The sequence below is a fragment of the Platalea leucorodia genome, assembly GCF_965183815.1.
Source record: "Platalea leucorodia genome assembly, chromosome: 1".
NCBI lineage: Eukaryota > Metazoa > Chordata > Aves > Pelecaniformes > Threskiornithidae > Platalea > Platalea leucorodia.
The window spans coordinates 77,544,119-77,566,982 of record NC_138823.1 but is presented as its reverse complement, the minus strand read 5'-3'; the positions used below and the strand labels follow the sequence as shown (position 1 = coordinate 77,566,982).

Below are 22,864 nucleotides of genomic sequence, written 5' to 3'. Positions count from 1 at the left end.
CCAGGTGCCAGCAACTGGGGAGGGAGACTGGGATCCAGGAGCAGCTGCTGGGCAGACTGGGTGTCTGAGCCCAGCTGCTAGGGGGGATCCACACTCTGTGTGTGTGTGGGGGTGGGGTGTGTGTGTATATATATATATGTGTGTGTGTGTGTGTGTATATATAGGTATGTATTCCCTCTAACAGACCTTCATCTTGATCAACCAGGGAGGTGAACAGGATGAAGCCGTTGGCGCTGTTTGTGTGCGTGTGGGTGCTGTGTGTGTTGGTCTGTGGTGATCTGTGTGGTCAGCCATGTGCATTTACTGCGTACGTGTTGGCTTGTGTGCCCAGCCTTGCTGCTGGTTGGACCTGGGGGCATGGAGCTATGGCAGCCTCACCTCTGTAGGGCTACTGGATTTGGCAACTCCCTAACGTGACCTGGTAACATTTCTGTGGTTGTCTTTTATTTAAGAGCGAGATTAGTTTTGCTTGGGAGCTTAAGGAATTAGGCCACCTTTCCGTATTTCAGAAGAATTTGCTGGCTAAATCAAGAGTTACGTATGGAAAGAGTTCAAGTTTATTTACAGCATTTATAGCTAGAAGCCCACACAAGACCTCATTTTCCATTCCTGAAAATCATGAAAGCTCACTGAAGTCATCGGAGCTATTCTGACATAACTGTGAAAGGGGATAGGGTCGTGCTTTTGCTGGTATAAGACCACTGGTCTCTTCTTTCTGCCTTGTCTTGATGAGCCTTTTTCAGTGGTGGTGCAGGAGGGGAGCAGTCTTTGCTCTTCAGAAGTGCAGAGTGTGACTGTGTATATATTTTGTGCAAAATGATGGAGTGCTTTGGGCAGGCATGTCATCCAAACCTTTATGCCTCTGTAACTGCTGTATTTTTAAACCATATCATGTACAGTTTTCTTTCCCAGAAGGAAGCTTCCTACTGTACTGTCCCTGAATTACTGTGTGGGTTAAATATTTTCTTTATGGGGTGTGTGGGGGAAATGTCTTACAGAAGCTTTACGTAGCCTGGAAAAACTGATTCCTTTTGCCCAAAGAGATGGATTCATTCATCTAGACATCAGAAAGCTCTTTGTGGAGCTAAAACAGGTACGTTGTATGTTTAATGTTTGTATATTAATTTTTATAAAGCTGCAGAGGCTTATTTTGGGGGATAAAAAGTACTTGCTAAGTAGAATATTTCACTTTTTATTCAGCAGCATTTTGGTCCAACTTTGTACTTTTTTGCCTTTTGACATTTCATTTTGAGAATTAATATGGAGCGTGAATTAAATCTGTTCCTTCACCCTGAGTTCATTTTTAAAGTGACAGTATATTTATTAAATTTTAGATGTTGATGAGCAATGCTTCCTATATATGCAATGATGTGCTTACAATGTTTGAGAAGACCCTGAGACTTCCACAGGGCTCAGATGACATTGATATTTTAGCAATATACGTGTGCCCTCGCAACGGCTCAAAGGTGACCTTCAAGCTGAGTAACCAGGTCCAGTCCCTAAAGGAATCTGTAAGTATTTCTGAATTCTTTTCATGTTTAAAGCTTGCAATGCCTTACTTATTACTGTTACAAAATGAACTAAATTAGCAGGGATTGTAGCTTACTACTTAGTGTTTGCTATTAACAAGTGGATGGGTAACCGATTATTTAAACTGATTAAAATGTGCTTGGGGCAAGGCACAAGTGGTCCTGTGGAGTCTTTTGAGTGGATGTGATATTTTAGACATGCTAAGTATCTGTGGCTTCCAGAAAAAAATGAGAAGGTTTGAAAGACTGCTCATTTAATCCATCTTATGTTGGATTTCAACATCATCAATATTACAAATCTAAGAAGCAGGGCCAGAGACTCAGGTGAGCTTCCCTTTTACTGGTTTCAAATATTGCTTTCTTCACTGTGAAAGGTCCTGCTTCTGCAGAAAGTAACTCAGGGACGACAGAGCCTGCCAGATTCAATAATGGATGATTATTTGGGATGGCAAGAAATAGAAGACCAGCTAACCAAAAATTATGCTTATTACTGTGAAATTAACCAATTGCTGAGCACAAAGGCACCATCTGAGGAGGATGTCCATTTTGGCTCTTGTCAGGAACAGCTGCTCTTCTCACTGTATGTATCTTGTACACCTTTTAATACCTAAAGATCCTGACTGGTACCAGCCTGGACTAAGGTATTATAACCAGTAACCAAATAGATAAAAAGGTTAAAACCCTGCTTTTTGCTTTTGATTACTACCCAGTGTTAACAATTTTCTATAAGCACAAACAGGAAGGTAGAGGATGAGGTTTTTTTATTAGTAGTAGTATTTGGGGGGGGGGGGGGGTAGGGGTGGAAATAGGCTGAGGATAGGAAGGTATCTCGGATTCTACAAGCTTGTTCTCCCTTTTTATCTTCTCACTTCTAAACATTTTCTGCTACTTCTCAGCCTGCTTCCTGGTACATACCTCTCTGGTACTGTGCTGCGCAGGATGCTTGGAAACTTGGACCAAAAAGACTCCTGGGAGATGCAGGAAAACATTAAAGAGAGGGTAGTTAGAAAGTGCACTAGGAGGGGTATTGCAGCCTGAAGTTGCATTCTGAACACATCAAGTGGTCATCATTCCTCTATTTTGGCAGAAAATCCATTCATCTTTTTATTAAGTTGATTTGTCATTTGCAATGACTCAGTAATTCTACTGATTTCAAGCTTTAATGATGTTAAATCAGAATATATTAGAGACAAATCCCAATATCAATAAAGTGCTTTAAAATAGGACAGCGTTTTATTATTCTTGCTTGGCAATGTAAAGCATGAGCATAAATATGTTTAATGTGAAGTTGCATTTATACTGGCCAGATGTCCTAGGTCACAGACTTAAACATGTGTAGAAGACAACTATCTATATTCCTTATGCATGTGAGAAACTTGACAGAAGAGTTTGCTCTTAAAGCAGTAAAACTATTAGCTCTAAGCATTCAAGAATCTGTCAGAAATTCCTCAAGCTGCATTGGCAGCAGGGATTAAATCCACAGAAACTAATAACATCTTAGACATTAGAAAATTTAGATCATTTTTCCTGTCTCTTTTGCTGCTGGTCAATGGTTGATTATCTTCCCTCCCTCCACGTTTCTAAATGGCTATGAAATCACCAGAAGGACTAGTTTTACATTTCCTTTTCTGAGCATCAAAAACACTGATAGAGCTAAAAGGCCTCTGGGAATAGAGGTTTGTATTTAAGTAACATTGAAGAGCAAGAAAAGCTCCGTGCTATTTTTACGCTAGGTGTTTTGTTGTTGTTTTGTTTGATTGTTTGGTCTTTTTCAGGGACAAAGCAATGATTTTTTTAATGCAAAGCTGTATTTCAGGATAAGAGGAAGCATTTCTTAATAACTGTTTTCAATTTCAAAACGCTACTTTTTGAACCAGAGCATTTTGTTGGGAGTTTCTTAAAAGGCTTTCTAGACTCTGCTATTAGCCTGCCTGCCTCATTTCCTCCCTAAGCCAATAGGACCGTATGCATGAAGTAGCAATAGAATTTAGCTAGAGGTTTACAGAGAAATGGTACGTGTTCACAAGGTAATTTGACTTTGAAAGAAATCACTGGTTTAATCATGGTAGCCTTGTTTTCTGTGTCATTTCAGAATTAATAATACACTTGAAGAAATTCTGTTTGCTTTTGAGGGAAACCCGTACTGGAAGGATTTAACAACTTTTGTCAGTTGGACATGCGAGATAGCTCAATACACGAATAAAGAAGCAGGCTCCAGGGGAGGTCAGTCAGGTGAGGAAACAGCTACTGCACAGCACAGGCTTTATTCCAACGGTTCCCTGTCTGTTTTAGAGTATGGTATTCCCTGGAAAGGGAAAAGGTGATGTTTTTTACATTTGTGAGCCTGTTTCTCTTTGTGTTTCCATCAGCCTTAGGATTCACCAGCTGACTGAATCATTAGCAAGGAAAACTTACAATATACAGGGCCTGAATCTGGTAAATAGCTGTGATTTTAGTGCCAGCTGGAAAATTTTTGGATTGTCCATTTCTATTGGGAAAACTCCAACTGGTTGCACCTGGTTTGAGACTCTACTTTTGCCACAGTATTCTGTCAGGAAGGCTTCTGAAGTCCAGGATATAAATGGGGGACCAGACTAGCTGGTCACCCAGTAGAGGTATTTCTAGGCTTGTTTCATATTAGGCAAGGACTTTATGCTTGATTTCCTTCATCCCAGTTGTGCTGTGATATTCTGGATGTCCTGACCCATCTGCCGTTAACTTTCTTGGAATACACTAGTTTTTCATTATTTGGGGAAAACTTTGAAATATCTGAGATTTATACTGAGGAATGGAAGACCTTCCATTTCAGAATTCTTTCTCATTAAATACTTGTGTTACTTTTAATGTTTTAGTGGAGCTATGAAGCAGGGCACCATGTGGCTGGTCCAAACAGCTCTGAAAATTGACCTTGCCCAATATCACCTATTTGTTGCCTTTAAGTGTTCTCACCATGCTTCCAATTCTTCCATTTTTTGACCACTTATATTTCCAGCTTCTGAAGGATTTAGGTTACTGATGGATATTTTTTTTTTTTTTTTAAAGCTAGTTCTTGGGATTTGTGAAAGATCTTGTTCTTGCTAAAGATTTGTTTTTATGAATGCACTTTTTTTCCCCCCTCTGCTGTTTTTCTCTGTAGAGCTAATCAGAAATGTGTTGAATACCTCATCAGTAAGTGGGCAGCTATGGAATGTATGCAAAAATAAGCAGTACGTTTTAAATTGAAGAACTGTTAGTGAAATGAACTGTTCAAATGTGAATTGATTGTATAGGTTTTGTAATCTATTACAGTTCCAGATATTTCATTTATCTGGGCAGTAATAGTGAAATTCACAGAACTGCTTTCTCTTTACTGAAATTCCAAGGAAAAGAAAATATTAAAGTTCATTTCAGTGCTGAGTACACCAAGTGCACTCTGGTTTAATAAAACTAATCTTATTTGAACTAGTTCGTGTATAATTCAAAAGATATCTTCTATTTTTCCTTTTTCTGTAAGGAATTGTATTTGAATGTTTCTGTAAGGAATTCAGTAAGGAAAGTACAGGTGTGCCTTATGTAGAGCTGATATTTATTATAATCGTTCAGTAGAACTAACATCAAACACTAATAACAATTGCATATTTACTTCTTTTAAAATGTACATAATGTATTTCTCTTTCTGCACACATTCAGGTCCTTCTAAATTTGGTAGGATTTATTCAGTTTTTTTCAGTGGGAGTTGATCAAGTTGTTCATAAATATGTTCATAAAAACTTTTTTTGATCTGTCTCTTGATGTTGAAATTTTTATTTTCTCTACAGATGGACTAGAAACATCTCTATGTTCTAAACAAAACCTCAGTTTGGAGACCATCCTAGGTCATTATTTAGCATTTCTGCAAGATTTACCAGATTATTCCTCATTTATTCCCTGGGCACGGTAAGGTTGAACTAGTTAATGTAATTTCTTTGTTTAACCATTTTTCCAGAAATCCTTTACCGCACTTCCAATTTGGACTTTTGTAATTCCTGAACATGGTTACCCAGCCTCTTTTCACCAAATGACTGGTGTTTTTCAGTATTACTGGGAAGAAATAGAATCCTGCAAAGGAAGTTATGTCTTTGTGGCTGTCATACAAAAGCATTAAAAAAAGGCATCTCCATCTCTGGTGTGTAATCAGTAGTAACCAAAGTGGTGGACTCCTGACAGCTTCTTGTCACTAAATTACCTGTATTATAGCTCTGCTAACGTCTAGGTGAACAGTGAAACAGAAGCCATTTAATCATCACTTTGTTTAAAAACAGAAAAAGATGTCCCTCATGGAACAACTTCAGACTAATTGTTGAGTGCTGCCTCTGCTATTAAGTGCTATTAACTATTTACCATGCTATGTTGTTGATCACAGCTGTTAATAGATAAGAATAGTTCCTAAATTACATTTCTGGACATTGAACTTTATTTTTCATTATGATGTTATTTAGCTTTTTGCTATATCAGTCCCTTGTTTAACCTATCAAATGGAAATTACCACTGTCAATGCAATGAAAGATGAAGAATCAGAAGTTTATAAATGGCACAATTTGAATATTTCTTCCACTGTTAGACAGGTCATGTAGTGCTTTTCATTCAAGCAGAACTTGAGAGGGACTTTAGCAGCTTGATTAAAACGGGCTCTAGAAGCAAAGAACTCCTGGTCTGGGATTTTAAAATCTTAGATATTCTTGATACCTACAGTAAAAACAAAATGGAAGTTAAGGAGTAGAATGCAAGTTGATATCTTGAATATTCAGTCACTTTTCTTTTGTGCTCTTTCCCAACTTTGTTCTAAAGATCAATGCAGACACATTTGCTAGGGCAAGGATTTGAATTTGGTCTTAAATACTGTTTCTAGAGTATGCACTATTTTCTCTACACTGTAGTACTAACAAAATCACCTGGCTTGTTTGGGTTTTCTTTGCTATACATGCAGAAGAATTTCTTTGACTTGAATAGGTCTAGGAAAGAGATTCTACATAAGGAGTGCTTTTTTCCCCAATGTTTGGCATCTTGGTTTCTCTTCCGTAGAAGCCATTCCAGGAATTGACACAGAAATTCCCTCACAAAGCTTTTTAATGGTGTGTGGTGGTCTACTTTTTTAACTATTAAAAGAAAATATACTTCAGGAGGCGGTATTTTCAACTTGAGAACTTTGCATTGGAATGCTCCTTTTTCCATGCACCTCAATCTTGACCAGCCTTACAGAGCTAGTAAACTTTTTTCTTTTGATAAATAGTATTGACACAACGGAAACATCAGTTGGAGCATTCTAATTTTCACTGTGATTTCATGTTTTGAGTTTTTGTCTAGATATTAAAATAGCAGTGTTCAGCTATCAGTCGGTCAACTGGAATGTTTTGGCTTTCAATAATTATGATAAAACAAAAAACATTCTTCAGAATTCATGGAAAATGAGAGGGTTTTATTGATTTTATTGATAAGTTCCTTTCTATAAAATAATTAGCCTGTGGAGCATAAAAGCTTTGCTATGTTCAGCAGCTGAAAATGTGATGTACTTAAATTAAAGGTGTTTGACTATGTGGCTTACAAGCTTGATTATAATTACTGATAAATGCACACTTCTTTAGCCTAGCTGCCTACATTCAGGTTTTGATTTGAATGTGGCTGTGACTTTTCAGTGAGTTTTGTCACATTTTTGAAAACCAAAGTGATTGTCATTTGTGCTATTTCAGGTTTTGTGGTAATTAATTTGTGACTGGTATTTAAATGATATTTGAACTTTTTTTGAATTAAGTAAATAAAATTATATTCTAAAATTATGAAATATATACTTAACCAATTCTTCTCTCCCTGCTAGGTAACTAACAAGAAAAAACTCATGCTTAATTTTTCAGGATTTTGACATCTTTCAAAGACTTTTTGAAGAGAGAAGAAAACTTATGGATTTCTGGTGAAAAGGAAATGGATCATCTTTTTCATCTTGTAGAAGTCACAGAAGAAATTATGATGCTTGATTTCTCAGCTTCTTCAAACCAGTCTCTAATTGAAAATGTCTTGAATAATATTATATGGATGAAAAATTTTCCTGAGGGGAAGGAATCTGCCACCAATTTCTCACTTGCAGTTTCTGAACTCCATAATGAGCTACAAAAAAATTTCCAGCTTCTTCAGAGATTCTGGATGAAAGAGAAGACAGAAGTTTTCTGGCATATAGTGAAAATTTTATTGTATGAACTTGATTCTAGGTTCTCTCATTTGAGTCAAGTGGAAGAGGAGGAGGTATTGGAGACCTTATCTAGAATTATATTTTCCATTACAGAAAACAAAATCCATAATAGAAGTATGTTATTACTCAAAAATCTCCTGACTGAGTGGCCAGAGTTAAATATTGCTGCTTTGAACCATCTAAAACACTTAAGTGAAAATTTCCCAAGGAATCTCTATGAGGTTGGATCATTGACTGATGATCATATCAATGTGTCTTTCAGCACAATTCATGGAGTGAGTAATGCCTCCTCTTTATTACTCTCAAATGCAACTTTTATATATAAAGTACAAGAATTAGGAGAAATTGTGCACAATTTCTTCAAAAACTTCCAAAAATTAAACAGTACTGGTGTGGCCTCACTTGTTCCAATACTTTTCTCTCTGTATCAGAATGATGATCTGGTCTTAAATATTGAGAGCAATAGCACTCTGTTAACATTTCTTTATGAGACTTCAAAAGATATTTCATCTTTTCAAGTATGGCATGATTTCCAGGATAAGGATCAAGTTTTTGATTTACTGTCCGAAACTTTTGATCTTCTCTGGAACTTCACCAGTAAGTCTCTCTGTGAAAAGTTACTAATCATTTACAACCACACAGAGTTTCAGGCCCAGTCTCTTGCACAGAAAGGAAAAAAAGAGATGCAAGTTCTCTATAGCACTCTGAGCAGCCTTAAAACTTTGTTCATAGATGAAGAGCTCCGAACAGCTGCCTTTTGTTATTTGGAACAGTTTCCTGATATCTCCCCAGAATGCCTGGTGAACAACGGGTGCATTAATTTTTATCTATCAAACATTACTTCTGTAGATTATTCAGCAGAGATTTACAACTTACTTCTGCTTCCATTGGACAGTGTTCTGTCTAATATAACAAACTTCAGAGATAAGGTAAGTGTGCCTTCTGCTTTGCACTGCACTTTTACATGGCTTCAAACCTGGACAGAGATTTTTGAAAAAGCATCCAAAATCTTAAATTTGAATTCAACCTTTTTTGTCTATCTAAGAAACGATTTGACAAATCTCTCTGAAAGTCTTTTAAATGCAACTCATGATGAACTGTGCAATAATACGGCTATGGTTATTGTTGAAGCTACAAGAGCAGCAATGAATCTATTAAAAATCATAATTGAAGGAGATGGTGATTTAAATGACTTGAAAGATTTTGAAACTTTCCTTGCTAATCTTCAAAGTGTATTTAACAATGCAGTTCATGTCACAAGCTTGCTTAAAGGTAACAGTTTAGAAAATGTTTTAGAAATGATGGGAGTCATGATAACTGAATTGCAGCAATCTATACTGAAGGTTGTTAATGGAGAGTTTTTGAATTCTTGGCTTGATACCTTCATCTCAGGAGGATCTGAGGGAGAAGGTAGGGGTGCTGGTGTATTTTCCATTGGAAATTCCCTTTCTACTATTCTCAAGCTCTCCCAAGAGGAACTTGGAATTATTCTCACAGAGATAAAAGACACAACTGCCTTCTTTAAAAGTGTATCTCAAAGCAAATATATGGTTTGTATCAGCATTTTCCAGAATATTACCAAACTAATTTTGGACAATACTCTGAAAGACATAAGCCATTCACGAACAAATTTTTCATCTCATCTTAATTCCTTTCTAAACTTTTATAGTACAGTGGATGAAGTAGAGGATTGTAACAGATGGATACATGGATTAAGTAATCTTAGTGAAAAATACCAGTCACCTTCCCACCTTGAAAATGCAAAACATATTTTATTTCTGCTGAAGTCTCTGGGAAACATTGAGACAGGTGTTATGCTAATGGACATGATGGACTTTGTTAATTTGATTTTTAATTTGATACTCCCTGAATGTTCCCTAACTGGTTCTGATGTGATTTGTGTAAATGTTTATTTCAATAGTATAGCAAAAACTTTAAAAATTATTCTCCCTGAATTTTATGTAAAAGATGACATTAGCGTGCTTGAATTTATTTTTACACTTTTAAATAACTCTGGAGGGCAAATACAAACGGTTGTCAATGATTTAGTGGGGCACTCATGGTATACATCAAATAAGACCCATTTTAATGAGTCAATCCACGGATTTAACAGGACTTCAAGGATGTTCCTTAATCCTTTTCGCCATGTTCAGCTTTCATCAGTAGAACTTTTGGCAGAAATTCGAACTCTTCTGAAAAATAAAACTTTTGAAATCCAAGAAAACAGCAGCTCCTCTCATTTGGATATTGAGATTGAACCTTTCTTGCATGAGAAAAATACCAGTTTGTTGATGGAGTTCTTTCAATATGTGATTAGTAGACTTGACTCAAACTTGCAGAGCAAACACAAAACCTTTCTCCAGAAACTGATAGAAACATCAGCCCTGAATATTGAACTGGTAAGGAAGGCACTTCAAATTTTCAAGTTTCCTAGTTTTACTGACTTTCCATTAAGAGATGATAAAGAGTTTATAAAGCATATGATAGCCTTGGTGCAAAATATGAGGAACATGGATGTTGAGTTCTTGATAAGTCAATTCAAACAAGTCCAGAGGAGCCTAGATAATTTCTTTAAAAATATCAAACCTTTGTATGTTGAGAAGTCTGAGCTAGGAATGTTAACAGACTGGTGGGATGCATTTGAGAACAATTTGTGTAATTGGAACCTGACAGACTTAAGGCAAATAACACGACTCTTTGAACAAGATGAGCTCTACGATGTAGAAGAGATATTCCATCTCATCCTCAATGTCATCAACCTTACAAAAAGATTAGCTCATGGAAACATCACACAAGCACTAACTGAAGTATATGCTTTCATACTGACTCAGGAAGCAAAAATGCCAATGTTTACTGAAGAGGCGTTCTCTAATCAAGTAGAAAGTCTTCTAATGTTACTGGAGACACTGACAGATATGTCTGACAAACCTGCAGAGGTCTCAGTTTGTTTTTCTGCAGCATTCTGCTGGACTCTCACAACAGCAACACCTCAGAGTGATACCACTTTTAAACCTTGTGACTTTGTGCATAGCAGTTCTACTCTAAGTTACAATGCAGTCGTCGAAGTCATTAAGGAGCTGAAACTCATCACTCTGGAGGACAGTTCCTCATGCACTATGGAAGGCTTTCAGGCAGATATCACTCGCAATCTGACTTGCTTTTTTCATCAGATCAAAGAATGGAACTCTATTCTTTTGAAGTTTTCTGAGCTCCACCGTGTAAATGGCTCAGTTCTCAAAGAGTTGCTAGATTTTTGGAATGAGCTATCCCTCTATGCTGTGCCACTGCAGGTGAATAATACATACTCAATCAATTGTTCCTCCACACCGAAGAGACAAGTGGCTTTACAAATTGTAGAAACTCTGGGCAGTATGCCAGTGGCAGAAATGGAGATGGCCAAAGGTGTTCTTGAACAGTTGGATGATCTTTATGGTGGTCTGAGTTGGAACAGACATTCAAGAACATCACTTATAAAGACTGTTCTTACTAATGTTAAGAATATGACCAGTGAAGTTTCTGGACTCCTGGATACAGCAGGTGTCCTTTCTTTTCTTTCTGTAATTCAGCCTTTAATGACTCTGTCTTCTGTTGGAAACCACACATACTCAATGCTTATGATATTATCAGCTTTAAATGGAAATAGTAATGTATCTGATAACTTTGAGAAATTCTGGTTTCCTATAGTTACAAGCATAGAAGATTTATTGGTGAATTTTAATGTTAGACACCTACTTGCAGTGATAGACCAAGAGTTTCAATTACTAAGGTTAGCCACTGGACAGTCCTCTTCAATGGCTCTCGATGCTTTAATACAGCCGTTTAATACATCATCTGTAAATGCTACATTAAGAAATGTTGAAGACATACAAGAAATTGTGAACAGCTTTCTGTGTGAGTGTAACAAAAATTATTCTAAAGTAATGCATGCTCTAATTCTCCTTATGGCTAATGAAAATTCATCAAATGACCTACTGCTGCTTGTCAAAGACATTATTGACTTTCTGGAACTATTCCAAAATAAGTCTAAGGAAGATCATACCAGTATGTTGTTTGTTGATCGTCATCTTAGCAGAGAAAACTTGAATAATACTCATACTGCTGATTCAGTTTTGCTAAACAGTCTCCTTCATATAATTGCTGATTTTGCTCTTATAGAAGAAACTCTGCATACAAACAATACTGAGCTTCAGATAGTTGACTTCATTGATTCATTTTTTGATAACTCACAGTACAGAGAAGTTTCTACTCGGTCCCAAAACAGAACTCTGGAGATAATGCAAGAGATCTTGCAAATGATATATCAGTCTACCACAGAACATGACAGGAACAAAATAACCTTCTTAATAAAGGATTTGCATAAGGATACAATGGCAGAAATGAGGTGAGCGCTTTCTATGTACTGATTTTGACAGTGTGCTGGCAATGTCAGAAGGGTTCTTTGTAAAAAGCTCAATCAAAACTTTTATGAAGTTAATTACTGTTTCATTTCAGATTTGTGCCTTTGAGTAAAACAGTATTTTGTATCAGCTTATATTGTTCAGACCAGCTATATTTGGTATTACATTATATTGTATGGACCAGGTTACTGAAGTGTTTAGTCTTCTATATTGATACTCAAGGTGCTTTCTTTGGAATTATTGTAGAACCAAATATTTGAAGATACTAATGTTTTAAAATCCTTGCAGATCTGAACACTGAACCCACAATTATTGGTGGATAACAGTCATTTTGGCTATGGAGCTAAATACTACAGAATGCTTGGGACTAATGTTTTGTGGTGGTGTTTTTTTTTTTTTTTTTTTTCTTTCTATATTCAAATGCAGATATACTGTATTTGAAATGTCTTCGACTTAAATTTGCTGATGACTTATGCAAACAAGGTGATCCTTTTGGGGTTACAGTTAGTGTTAAGTTGTTCAGTTTAACAAACAGAGTTTCTGAAGGAATCTTTAGCCCAAGATCATTTTTGCCAAATTACTCAAATGTAACCCAGCAGCAGAGGGAGCTCTGCTTCAGAAAAATGTTTACTGACAACTTATTTAATAAAAGTACCGCTAGACTAGAATTGCTGCATTTAAGTAATACTCACTGAATTAATCCTACAAGCTGGTTGTTCCAAACAGCTCTAGGGTGTCTTGCTGGTGGAGCTACCAATCCTACTGGCATAGACCAGCTGGGAAATGACATACTGAAGCTGATACATGACTCTGATGTGGTATTTAGACCTTTATGATTAATTTTATGCAAATATGTCAAACCAGTGGTCAGCAGGGTCAGATATTAGCCAAATCTGTTGAAAAATCAAAAGCAAATACTAGAAAAGTGGTTTATTTTCCCCAAATGCTGATTATCAGAGATGTTGAGTATTCTGCTCTTTGCTATCAAGTCAGTATATGCTGTGGCCTCTCAGTATTTCTGAAACCATTATGATTTTGCTTATTTTGCTAAGGTAATTTCTAGCACTCGTAAGATCTTAAGAAAGCTGATGACTTGCTACCTTGATGAAAACCTGTTTGGTTTGTGGTTTTTTGTGTTTTTTTTTTTTTGTTTTTCTTGTTTGTTTGTTTGTTTTTTCCTCCCCTTATGTGGAAGTATTATGTTCTGATTTGGCAATAGTTCAAACAAATGTAATAACTGTTAATATTGAAATCCTTATATGGTCCCTTGAAGATTGCAACCATACATAGTCACTTGTTGAAAATTTTCCGTGGTACCCTTGTTATGAAAATAATACTTTCTTATTAATATTTCTACAGAGCATCTAAAATCTGCAGGATTCTTCAGAAACATTTGTACCCTGGTAGTGTCCTACTATTGCAGGAGTTGCAGTTTACCATTTTGAATGTTCTTAAAATTTTTTCAGGTTGGTCACCATACGTGTTAGTACTATAACGTTAAGGCTTTTACTCTGAGCAATGTTTTGTAAAAATAAGTTAATTTGGGTGATGCCAAGCAAGGCAAGCATACTGATGCCTGGAAATTAAACAGAGGCACAGGAAAAATTTTGATGCGGATCACATAACAGGATGATTTCCTTCTGGAGTGGTCGTGTTGATTTAAAATCTCAGTGGAAGCAGGAGGTCTTGCAACTCCTCTTTTCTCATATTTAGCTGTGTGCTCTTTCCCTTCCTCCTGGGCTCACTCTGACACACCAGGACCTCTTCTTTTTTTGATTTGGCTTACCAACCCATCAGAAGACTGTATACACATTTGGGTTTTGTCTTATCTTTTTTACTCGGTATTTTTCTGCCAGGCTAGTGAACTGAGTGAAGTCACAGAGGTTTTTTTTAATGAGCCAGAGTTGCCACAAGGCAATATATAGCTGACAGAAAGGACAAATAGGGCAAGTATATAAAAGAAGTGGCACCTCTTACTTCTGGCCATGTTGAGCCAGTGGATTGGCAAACCATAGCTGAATAACTTCACCTTCAACAAATTGTTCAAATTTTAATGTTAGGCTTGTTTTATTCCTTGCATATAGGTCCCCAAGATGAGGACTTTAAGGTCTGTATTGACCTATGGGTATAATTTCATATTATGTTTTCTTTGGGGAAACCAAAGCCTTTGCTTTTCAAACTTTGTATTTTAACCCAGCTATGCCCAGAATTGTTTGCAAAGAACAATTAGGAGACATTAACCCACCATTCTAGAGCAGGGGATAAGATCAGTAATGTCTTATGCCAACTTCATTTCCAAACAAAACATAAGATGTGATTACAACCCAATTCTGACTATCTTCTTCACTTTCCTGTGACTGATGTAGTTCCCAAAGAGTAAAACAGTAGCAATGTTGAGCTCAGAATAAGTGATACTGAAAATGTGTCAGGTACCTGGGATATGTCTTTGACCTCTGAAGAACAGTCTATTTATTGAGAGAACTCAGATTAAGAAACTAAATTTTTGTCTTTCTTATTTCAATACTCTGGTCATAGGGATGTTTCATAATGTTTCATTTGATACAGAAAACATTATGAAACCTAATGAGAAAAGATGAAAACTGTTTGACTTGGTTTGCATTACTGAGTTGCATTGTATTACTTCTGTGAGCAAGATCAAGATTTGCTTGTTTTAGAAGCAGTGATGAATGTTTATTCTTCCTTCTTGACTTATGAACCAAACATAAGAAAAAAAACATGGAGGGAAAAAAAAGAACTTGATCCTTCCATAAACTGGAATTCATCTATCAAGCCAAACTCCGTCCCTGCTATGCCATGTACAAACCCACTAGAGGCAGGGGAATGGAACTTTTTACCAGGGACTTGGGGGTTGCAAGCTTGGGTAGAAACTTTCTCCATGGATGATCAGGTGATAAATATCTCCTGTATGGATTCTTTATCCCTAGATATGCAAAATGTCTATGTAATGCTGTTTCCCTCCCCTTGCAGCTAGGGTTTGAAAGTTACTACTCACTGGAGGATTAGTAACATCCTGATGTCTCCACAGGGAAATAGGATCAGGGAAGCCTGCCCGAGGAGGAGGTAGATATGGTTAATATAAACAGCTTCTCAGAGTTATGCTTCTTGATCACAAAGAGCAAAAATGAAGTTTTCTTCTCTGGTTCTGTAGCAGGTGTTGCTGTTCTTATTATTGATCAGGAAAGTGTAATGGAGAAGAATAATGGAAATTGAATCAAACTAGCCCTTCTTGCCCTCTGCAATGATAAATAAATTTAGCCAGAAATATTTCTCAGTGCCTTAACACATCAGACTTTCTTTGCTTCTAAAAACTTTTCTGTCCTTTATTATTTGGTTAACTTGTCATCTGATTACAGTATCTTATTTTTTTAACTGATTAAGCCTGGACATTTTCTCTTACAGAAGAACCAGTTGTCATTGGCAACCTTTTCTGTGTTGTTACAAAGTGTAAACATGGATTAACGAGTCACTTAATCCTCTCTGTCATTGAAGGAATCACTCTGGTTCGAGATCATTATCAGGTTTGAGTGGTTTCCACACCTACAAGTGTTCTTTACAACATGCATTAAACTTTGGAAACTAATGGAAGTTTCTTCTTTTTTTCCTACTGTCTGAATGATGAGTCCCCACAGTGGCTATACAAAGCTGAGGTTTGTATAGGTATAGCTCTGATGCTTTTGATAGTGATACCAAGAAGGAAATCCTTAAGTAAACATTGGTGATCTCTGAAAGCTGTAAATATAACTAGAATTCCTAGGATTCCTATAACTAGAATAACTAGATTGCCATTCAATACCAAACAGCAGCTCATTTTTAATTCCTTTAAACTTTGTGATACTGCTAATTTCATGAATCAGAGTGCATTTATACTTTCAATTATATTTCACAGGTACAGCTGTGAAATCAAGCTAGATACAAATAAACTTAGCCAGAGTAGTTCAAGCTAAAATAGCAATTGTTGTTACCAGTTGGGGTCAGTCTGTTTTTCTTTAACAGTGCATGAAATTACCAGCAGGAGAGTAACATTTGGCATTTAGAGACTCATCCAGAGTGGAAGCAGGCCTTTGGATATTGCACACATGTGTGCACACACAGACAAAATACTAAAGTCATGCTTTTAGTATAGAATTTGCCTCCTCTTTATGAAATAGCTCTGCTGGTTTGTCTACCTGGACATTTTGCTGATATGAACAGCAATGTTTTAAGGTGAACAGACTTCAGAGGCATCAGTCATATCTCAAAGTAGACTTTTGCGGAACAAATGCGTTTCTGTAGCCACAACCATTCTATGACCTTCTTCTGCAAATACTAAAAAAAATGCAAAATCAGAAATATGAATATTCAGGAGAAAAGATAAAAGTGAATATTATACAAAGCATAATGGAGGAAAAACTTTGGATATGGATATCCAGATATTTTCATTTGCTGAATGGAAACTGATGTTGTTTAGAGCAATTTTTTTGGAAAAAGATAAAAATGGCCAGCCTAAAATAATAAAAAGAAAAGCTCATTTCATTTTGAAATTAAATTTCAAATGAAAATGTTGGTATTTCTGTTAATGGGTGAATCTCCTTGATAGGCTAGGTCAAATTCACCAATAATTTTGGTTGTTTCCAAAAACTCAAATATTTGAAAATTTCTTGGTTCTTGAAAACCTTTTTGCCCAGTTTCAATTACAAATACAATGAGTAAAAGAGTATTACCTTACCTATATTCTCATTTGAAAATGTGCATCATCTAGTTGCCAAGACCTGCTACTTCAAGCAATAACAATCTCATGAATTTGTTAACTGTATGATCACTGTGTTTTGCAGGATATTGAAAGAATGTGGCCTGCTTTCAACAAGGGGGATTGTGAGAGTATGGCGTATATAAACCAAAAACTTTCCAATACTTTGGAGAGCTTCCTGAGAGCCTTGCAGAATACCAGCAATGGCAGCTGTGAATGTCAACTAATGTTGGGGAACATAAAGAGACGGCTGCAAATGTAAAGCCTTTTACATTGTGGTACCCCAAATGGTTCTTGTTAAAGATGTTGGTTTGTACATATGTCTGTATTCTAAATTATATAATTACAGGAGAAATACATTACAGGAGAAAAATTACAGGAGTTTATCAAAGTCTCTGCAAGCTTTGTTTGTTCAACCGAAAACTGAGCGGATACAATGCACAAATTATTTAAGTAATTGAGCAAAATTATGGATATTTCTAAAAGCCCTTATACTTTTGCTTAGCACTTGCAGCAGAACTTTCTGCTTCACAAGGAAAATGCTTTGAATCACAACTAAGAAAACTTTCAATTTTCCATGACCTCGGGTCAAAATTTTGATATCCTAATTTTTTTTTAAAGCTGTTTTGCTATGACCTTGTCCTCTCAGCAGCTGGATGTCTTTTGCAAAACATTAAACATTCAGATCAGTTCAGAAGTTCAAACAGTCAGAAGCACAGGATAGTGCTTGTAAACTGACAGACCTGAACTCCAAATAATTTCAGATATTTGCTATTCCCCTGAGGAAGAATAGTAGATTTTAAGTAAGTGAAAAAAACTGCTACTACAGAGTATTTCAAACTTGCTGTCAGTTAGAAGTGGTCCTTGTTATAATTGTTGCTATACTGGCTTGACTGTTGGACTGTTTTTGTAATGGGCTTGAATGGTATCTGTGAATTATAGTAATGATACAGAACTTGAGCTTAGATGCTGCTCTTATGGACCACAGACTCATGTCCAGTTTTTGAATGGTAAATATCTGATGTGTGTATACTCTTTATTACTTAAATTACAATTAGATAGACTTCATTTGTCCTGAACTGCAGTGCTTTGTATCTCTAGGTTTTAAAAACATGTGTTCAGTAAGAAACATGGAAGTGAGACATTGCTAGACCTGTGCTTCTTCATAAGCTACTCTTTGCTAGAGCACTTAGCCATGATGGGAAGATCTCTACATTTGCAATCTTGTTTAGGCATGAAATATGATGATCCCTGCACCATATAAATACAGCATAAGAAGGTCTGTAGAGTTGCTTACTGCACGCACAGTGTGTGCACATAGACAATGATGTGACCTTTTTGCCTCATTTAGTGGCTGTTTTGCTATTCACATTACTCTTTATACATAATAATGTCAATGACTTATTTCTGATACCTTGTGAAACTAAGGCTATCATTTCAGGGTGGCTGAAAATTTGGAGCTACAGTTGTCAGAAAATCCAGTGGCAGCTTTTCTCAGCAAGTTTAAATTTTTGAATGGTAGGTTCCAGTTTTCTTCACTATTTTATAAGTCACTGCTGTGTAATTTTGCAGGACAATAACTTTTTCATTGTTCTTCAAATTTTAAAGGAATACTGGCTATGGAGACGACTGACTTAATGCAATATGTTTTCGTTGTACACGTGCACATGCATGTGCTTGAGTTGGCACAGGACAGCATAGTTTACCCTATCAGAGCCTGTCCAAAAAGATGCAGGGATTCATTATAAAGAAGAGGTGACTTAAGTTAGTGGAAGAAGAAAATCTTAAAGGTTTAAGGGCTACTTCACTAATTTCAGATGTTCTCATAACACAGGGATGTGTGATAAACTGTGCTCTTATACGATAGTGCAAACAGATGCACAAGTCCTTCAGTCTGCCAGGAGAGTGACCTTTACATTTAGTAGAAGTGAATTACATGATATGAAGTTTTTGTGTCCTTTATCACCCCTCGGAATAAATCTAACAAAAAGGATACAGTCTGTGTGCAATTTAATTAAGCAGATTGGTACTGTTTTTCTTTTCTTCCAGATGTGAAAGTCAAAGAGTGTGTGCAGAATCTTACTCAGTTGAGGCTGGACATTGGTTCTTCTGTCAATATTTCTGAAGAAACTATCAGTACCATCTTGGAAGCCAGCATCTCTCATTCAAAGGTAAAAGATCGAAAAGAGGTGTTAAATTAATGGATCAACCTATAGCCTGATGTGCCAACTGAAACAAAACAAACCACCCTGTTTGTGTGGAATGTTGTATTTTTACTTGTCACTTCTATGTGGAATATTTTTTGAGATTTAGGACTTCAAAATAATAATGTGAAGCATTAAGAGATCAATTTATAGTAGCACTAGTCTTCTGGTCTAAATGGCACCACTTCATTACTTTCAGCCAGTGTTTTACCCCCTTGTGCTGACACAGAATTTGAGCTTTGCTATCTTGGTACTGTAGAAAAGGTGAAGGTTCCTGGAGAAATCATTTTGTATCTTCCCGCTGATCCCTGCAGTACAGAGTTGTCTGATTTTTTTGTATTCCTTCGTGCGCTCCTCACTGTTCATACATTATCTTACCAGTATCTTGCCTTACCTCCACTTTATTTATCTGTTGTCTCTCGAGTATTGTCTGAAGGGTGGATTGTGTAAATTTTCTGAGTGAAGGACTCATTGCTGTTATCATTGCTGCTGTTTCCTGTGATCCCAGTGATTAGTGGAAATAATGAAAAATGCTACCTTACAGGTTCTCTCTCCTGTTAATGTTTGTATACTGAAAAGAGTTGGAGGGTACATTTGGTATAAACTAATCAGGTCGATAAAGCAGCCACTGGGTGTCACTGATGCTCCACTTGCAGAAACAGTTGCAAGTTTTGTTCTGAAAAGTGTGGCTATTAAAAAGGCAGTACAGACCGTCACAACTATTTATAGATGGTTTCTTCTGTTTCTTTGGCAATGTCACTGCCTTTATTGTTAGCTTGTTATTTTGTTACCAGTAAATGGTAATGAGAGAAGTCATCTGGAAGCAATTCAGTTAAATGGGATTTGGTGCACCTTTGATCTTTTGGAATAATAATGCTAATTGACTGAATTTTGAAATTGTTTTCTATCCTTCTTTTTTTGTCAAAGTCCTATGTAGAGTTTACATGTATGTACACGTCTCCCATTTGCATATCTATACAGAATTTTTGTTTTCTTAAGTGCTTAAATCCTCTCCCAGTACAATTGGAGCATTAAAGCCTATGTCTCTTACTGATTATACAAGATGCATAAGTACTTTTTTAAGCTATAATTGAAGCATGCCCATTATGTTTATGATTTATATAGCTACTGTCTGATAACCCTAATGATAGCTGCAGACCCACTGCAGTCCCTTATTTCTGTGATTGTATACTACTGCTGTGTTTGCCTCCGGAGTGGTAAGAGTAATCCTGCAAGTTGTTTGTGCTTATTGCACTTACCCTGAATTTCTCTGGCCATGCTGATTGCCATGTGATTAAGTGTTTTGAAACTGCTCAAAACTAGTAACCTGAAGACTATAAGCATTCATTTACTGAATATAGGAGTTTGGATTAGCTCTAGTACTCACAAAGCTGCAAAGAAAGTTCACAAGGACATAATCTAGGGGATAAAACACTGGATGGGTTAAAACTAGACTGAAATGGTGATATTCATGTGGGGCATGAGGAAATAAATTTCAAATTTTTCACAGAGTCAAATTTCCTCCACAAGAAATCATCCAAATCAGTATCCTTTATGCTGCTGGAAGATTTGTATTTATATTCATATTCTGGTCCTTGTACACACACAAAAAAGTGAGTATTTAAATATATAGGAAATCCTTTGGATTCATAAAGGCAAAATTCTGTTCCGGGATAAAAATCTAAAAGTCAAATTAATGAATTGGAAATTAAAACGTTCACAGGAATTAAAGAGTTAAATTGCATATCTTGACCAGCTTTGGCTCCTAATTTGATCTTCTTGGGGATCCTCTCCCTCACTGAATACTGTTACTAGCTATAGATGCATTCAGTGGGGGCCGTACAGGCAGATTCTGTTCTAAGGAGTACAATGGACCCCTGAGTACTGTACTTTGGCTCCTACAGGCTCTGAACTTGTAATTTTTCTGGACTCGCTGCCATTTGCTTTCTTTCAGGCATTTCAGGAGAAAGGGTAGCTAAGAACTCCTGAGATATCTGGACTGCAAGAATTTGTCTTTTGCTGTGTCGTTTTTGTAGGAAGAAACAAACCATCATTATCCAAGGAGTTTTTATTGTAGTCTCACCTGAGGTCTGCTTAGGCATTTGTCCCTTCATCTACTATTAAATAATAGCACTTCAAAGGAGTGTTGAACTGAGAAATGTCGTCTGTCTCAGAATGAATATTGTGCCATATAGGCATCCCCGAGTGTTAAATGTCTGTGTCATCTGAAAGAAGGAAGGTCCATATTGCTTGATTTTAGTGATTCATACATCTAGATTTTGATCTTTAGGTGTTTCTGCAACAAAGGTGTATATGTGCTAGAATGGGTATGTTCAGCATTGTAAATATGCCTGTTTATGGTATGAATGCTCATAGAATGAATAATTGACCTATTCATAAATATAAGTAAATCTTTATATATATAAGATTATATATATATAGAGAGAGCTGTATAGTTCATTATTTCAGGTCTGCTGATGACTGCAAATTGTCATGTTACTGTGACACAAATTCTCACCTTATTGACTATAAAAGAAGGTGATGCATTTCAGGGAGGAAAAAATTTTAATACACATATATTATGACAGGTTTTTTACAGTGCCTTTTTGGTAGCTTTATCTGGAAGATGTGATGAAGAAGTACTTAGCCTGCTCCTAAACCTACCTGAAAACAGTAAAACTTCCCTCATGGTAGAAGAACTATGTTCTTTACCAACACTGGACTTGTATACCATGTTTGTACTGATTATACAGAATTTGAACTTACGTCATATCATTTACAAGGTAAGATGGGGGGAAAAAAAGCATTCAGTTCCTATGTTTTTCTTTTGAGGGTGGTGTAAAGCATGTAGGTAGATAAATTAATAATTCTGTTATTTCTTCAGATGTTCTTTCTCTGTAGAAGCAAATACTGGACATATGGTATTTTTTGTCTTCATTTACTTCCACAAAGCAAACACAACAGTTGAAGAATGGGGTTGGTAGATGCTACAGTATTCCATTTATTGATTCCTCAGGAAAATTATCACTGAGGAGTTAATTACGAAAGCTTTAGAGAAAAAACACGAGGTCAAAGATGTAGATTTATTAATCTTTAGCAGAGTTTGCAGTTCATGCAATTAGTCACTTCTTAATTTGTAAGTGAGGAAGACTGATCTGGCATCATTGGAACTAAAACAAGCATAGGAGCTCACATTACAAGAATTACAAAATTCTTTTCTAGGAAAAATTCATAGCACTCTGGAATGCATTTTATTTGCTGTAGGAATGTTGGCAATTCAGGTGGCTCCTTCAGGAAGGAGCTTTTCCAGTTCTCAGGATGAATCTCTCTATAAGGGCAAACCTCCCATATTTTATATGACCCAAGTCAAACGACTTTGACAAGAATAATACATTGCCAAAAATATAATGAAGGGGATGCAGAAATCTCTAGCAAAACTGTCTTATCTGTACAACTGTAGATAATCTGGGATCTGGTGTGGGTTTTCAGTGAGATAACATTTTTACTTGTAAGAGCAAAATTATTGGATGGGATAGTTAGCAGACGTCTATTTGAGTTCTTTTGGCGTAATTGATTGACAGAACATAAAATCTTGTAAGTACAAATAGTTGAAAAATAGTTATAACATTGGGAGGAAGAATATTTTTTTCTAAAGCCATAGATGCTGGGTTATATTCTAGATGCTGCACACGCAGTTAAACAAGTTGGCCACACACTTTTAAAAACAAGGCTATTTCCCAGAATAGGTTAAGATACCAGAGGCAAAAGAAAAGATTTCTACTTTCTGA

General features: G+C 36.4%; 1 protein-coding gene across 1 annotated transcript in view; it reads left to right on the top strand.

Annotated features, from left to right (window-relative positions):
- ABCA13 (ATP binding cassette subfamily A member 13) overlaps nt 1-22,864 on the top strand; it is a gene marked incomplete at both ends in the record, with an annotated part of 196,115 nt that overhangs the window by 28,891 nt on the left and 144,360 nt on the right. Inside the window, 10 exons of the mRNA XM_082329177.1 lie at nt 999-1,093; nt 1,335-1,511; nt 1,904-2,109; nt 7,748-12,109; nt 13,485-13,591; nt 15,546-15,664; nt 16,958-17,130; nt 18,314-18,390; nt 18,922-19,043; nt 21,665-21,859. Of these exons, the coding sequence (XP_082185303.1) occupies nt 999-1,093; nt 1,335-1,511; nt 1,904-2,109; nt 7,748-12,109; nt 13,485-13,591; nt 15,546-15,664; nt 16,958-17,130; nt 18,314-18,390; nt 18,922-19,043; nt 21,665-21,859 (5,633 nt within the window). The remainder of the gene's footprint in view (nt 1-998; nt 1,094-1,334; nt 1,512-1,903; nt 2,110-7,747; nt 12,110-13,484; nt 13,592-15,545; nt 15,665-16,957; nt 17,131-18,313; nt 18,391-18,921; nt 19,044-21,664; nt 21,860-22,864) is intronic.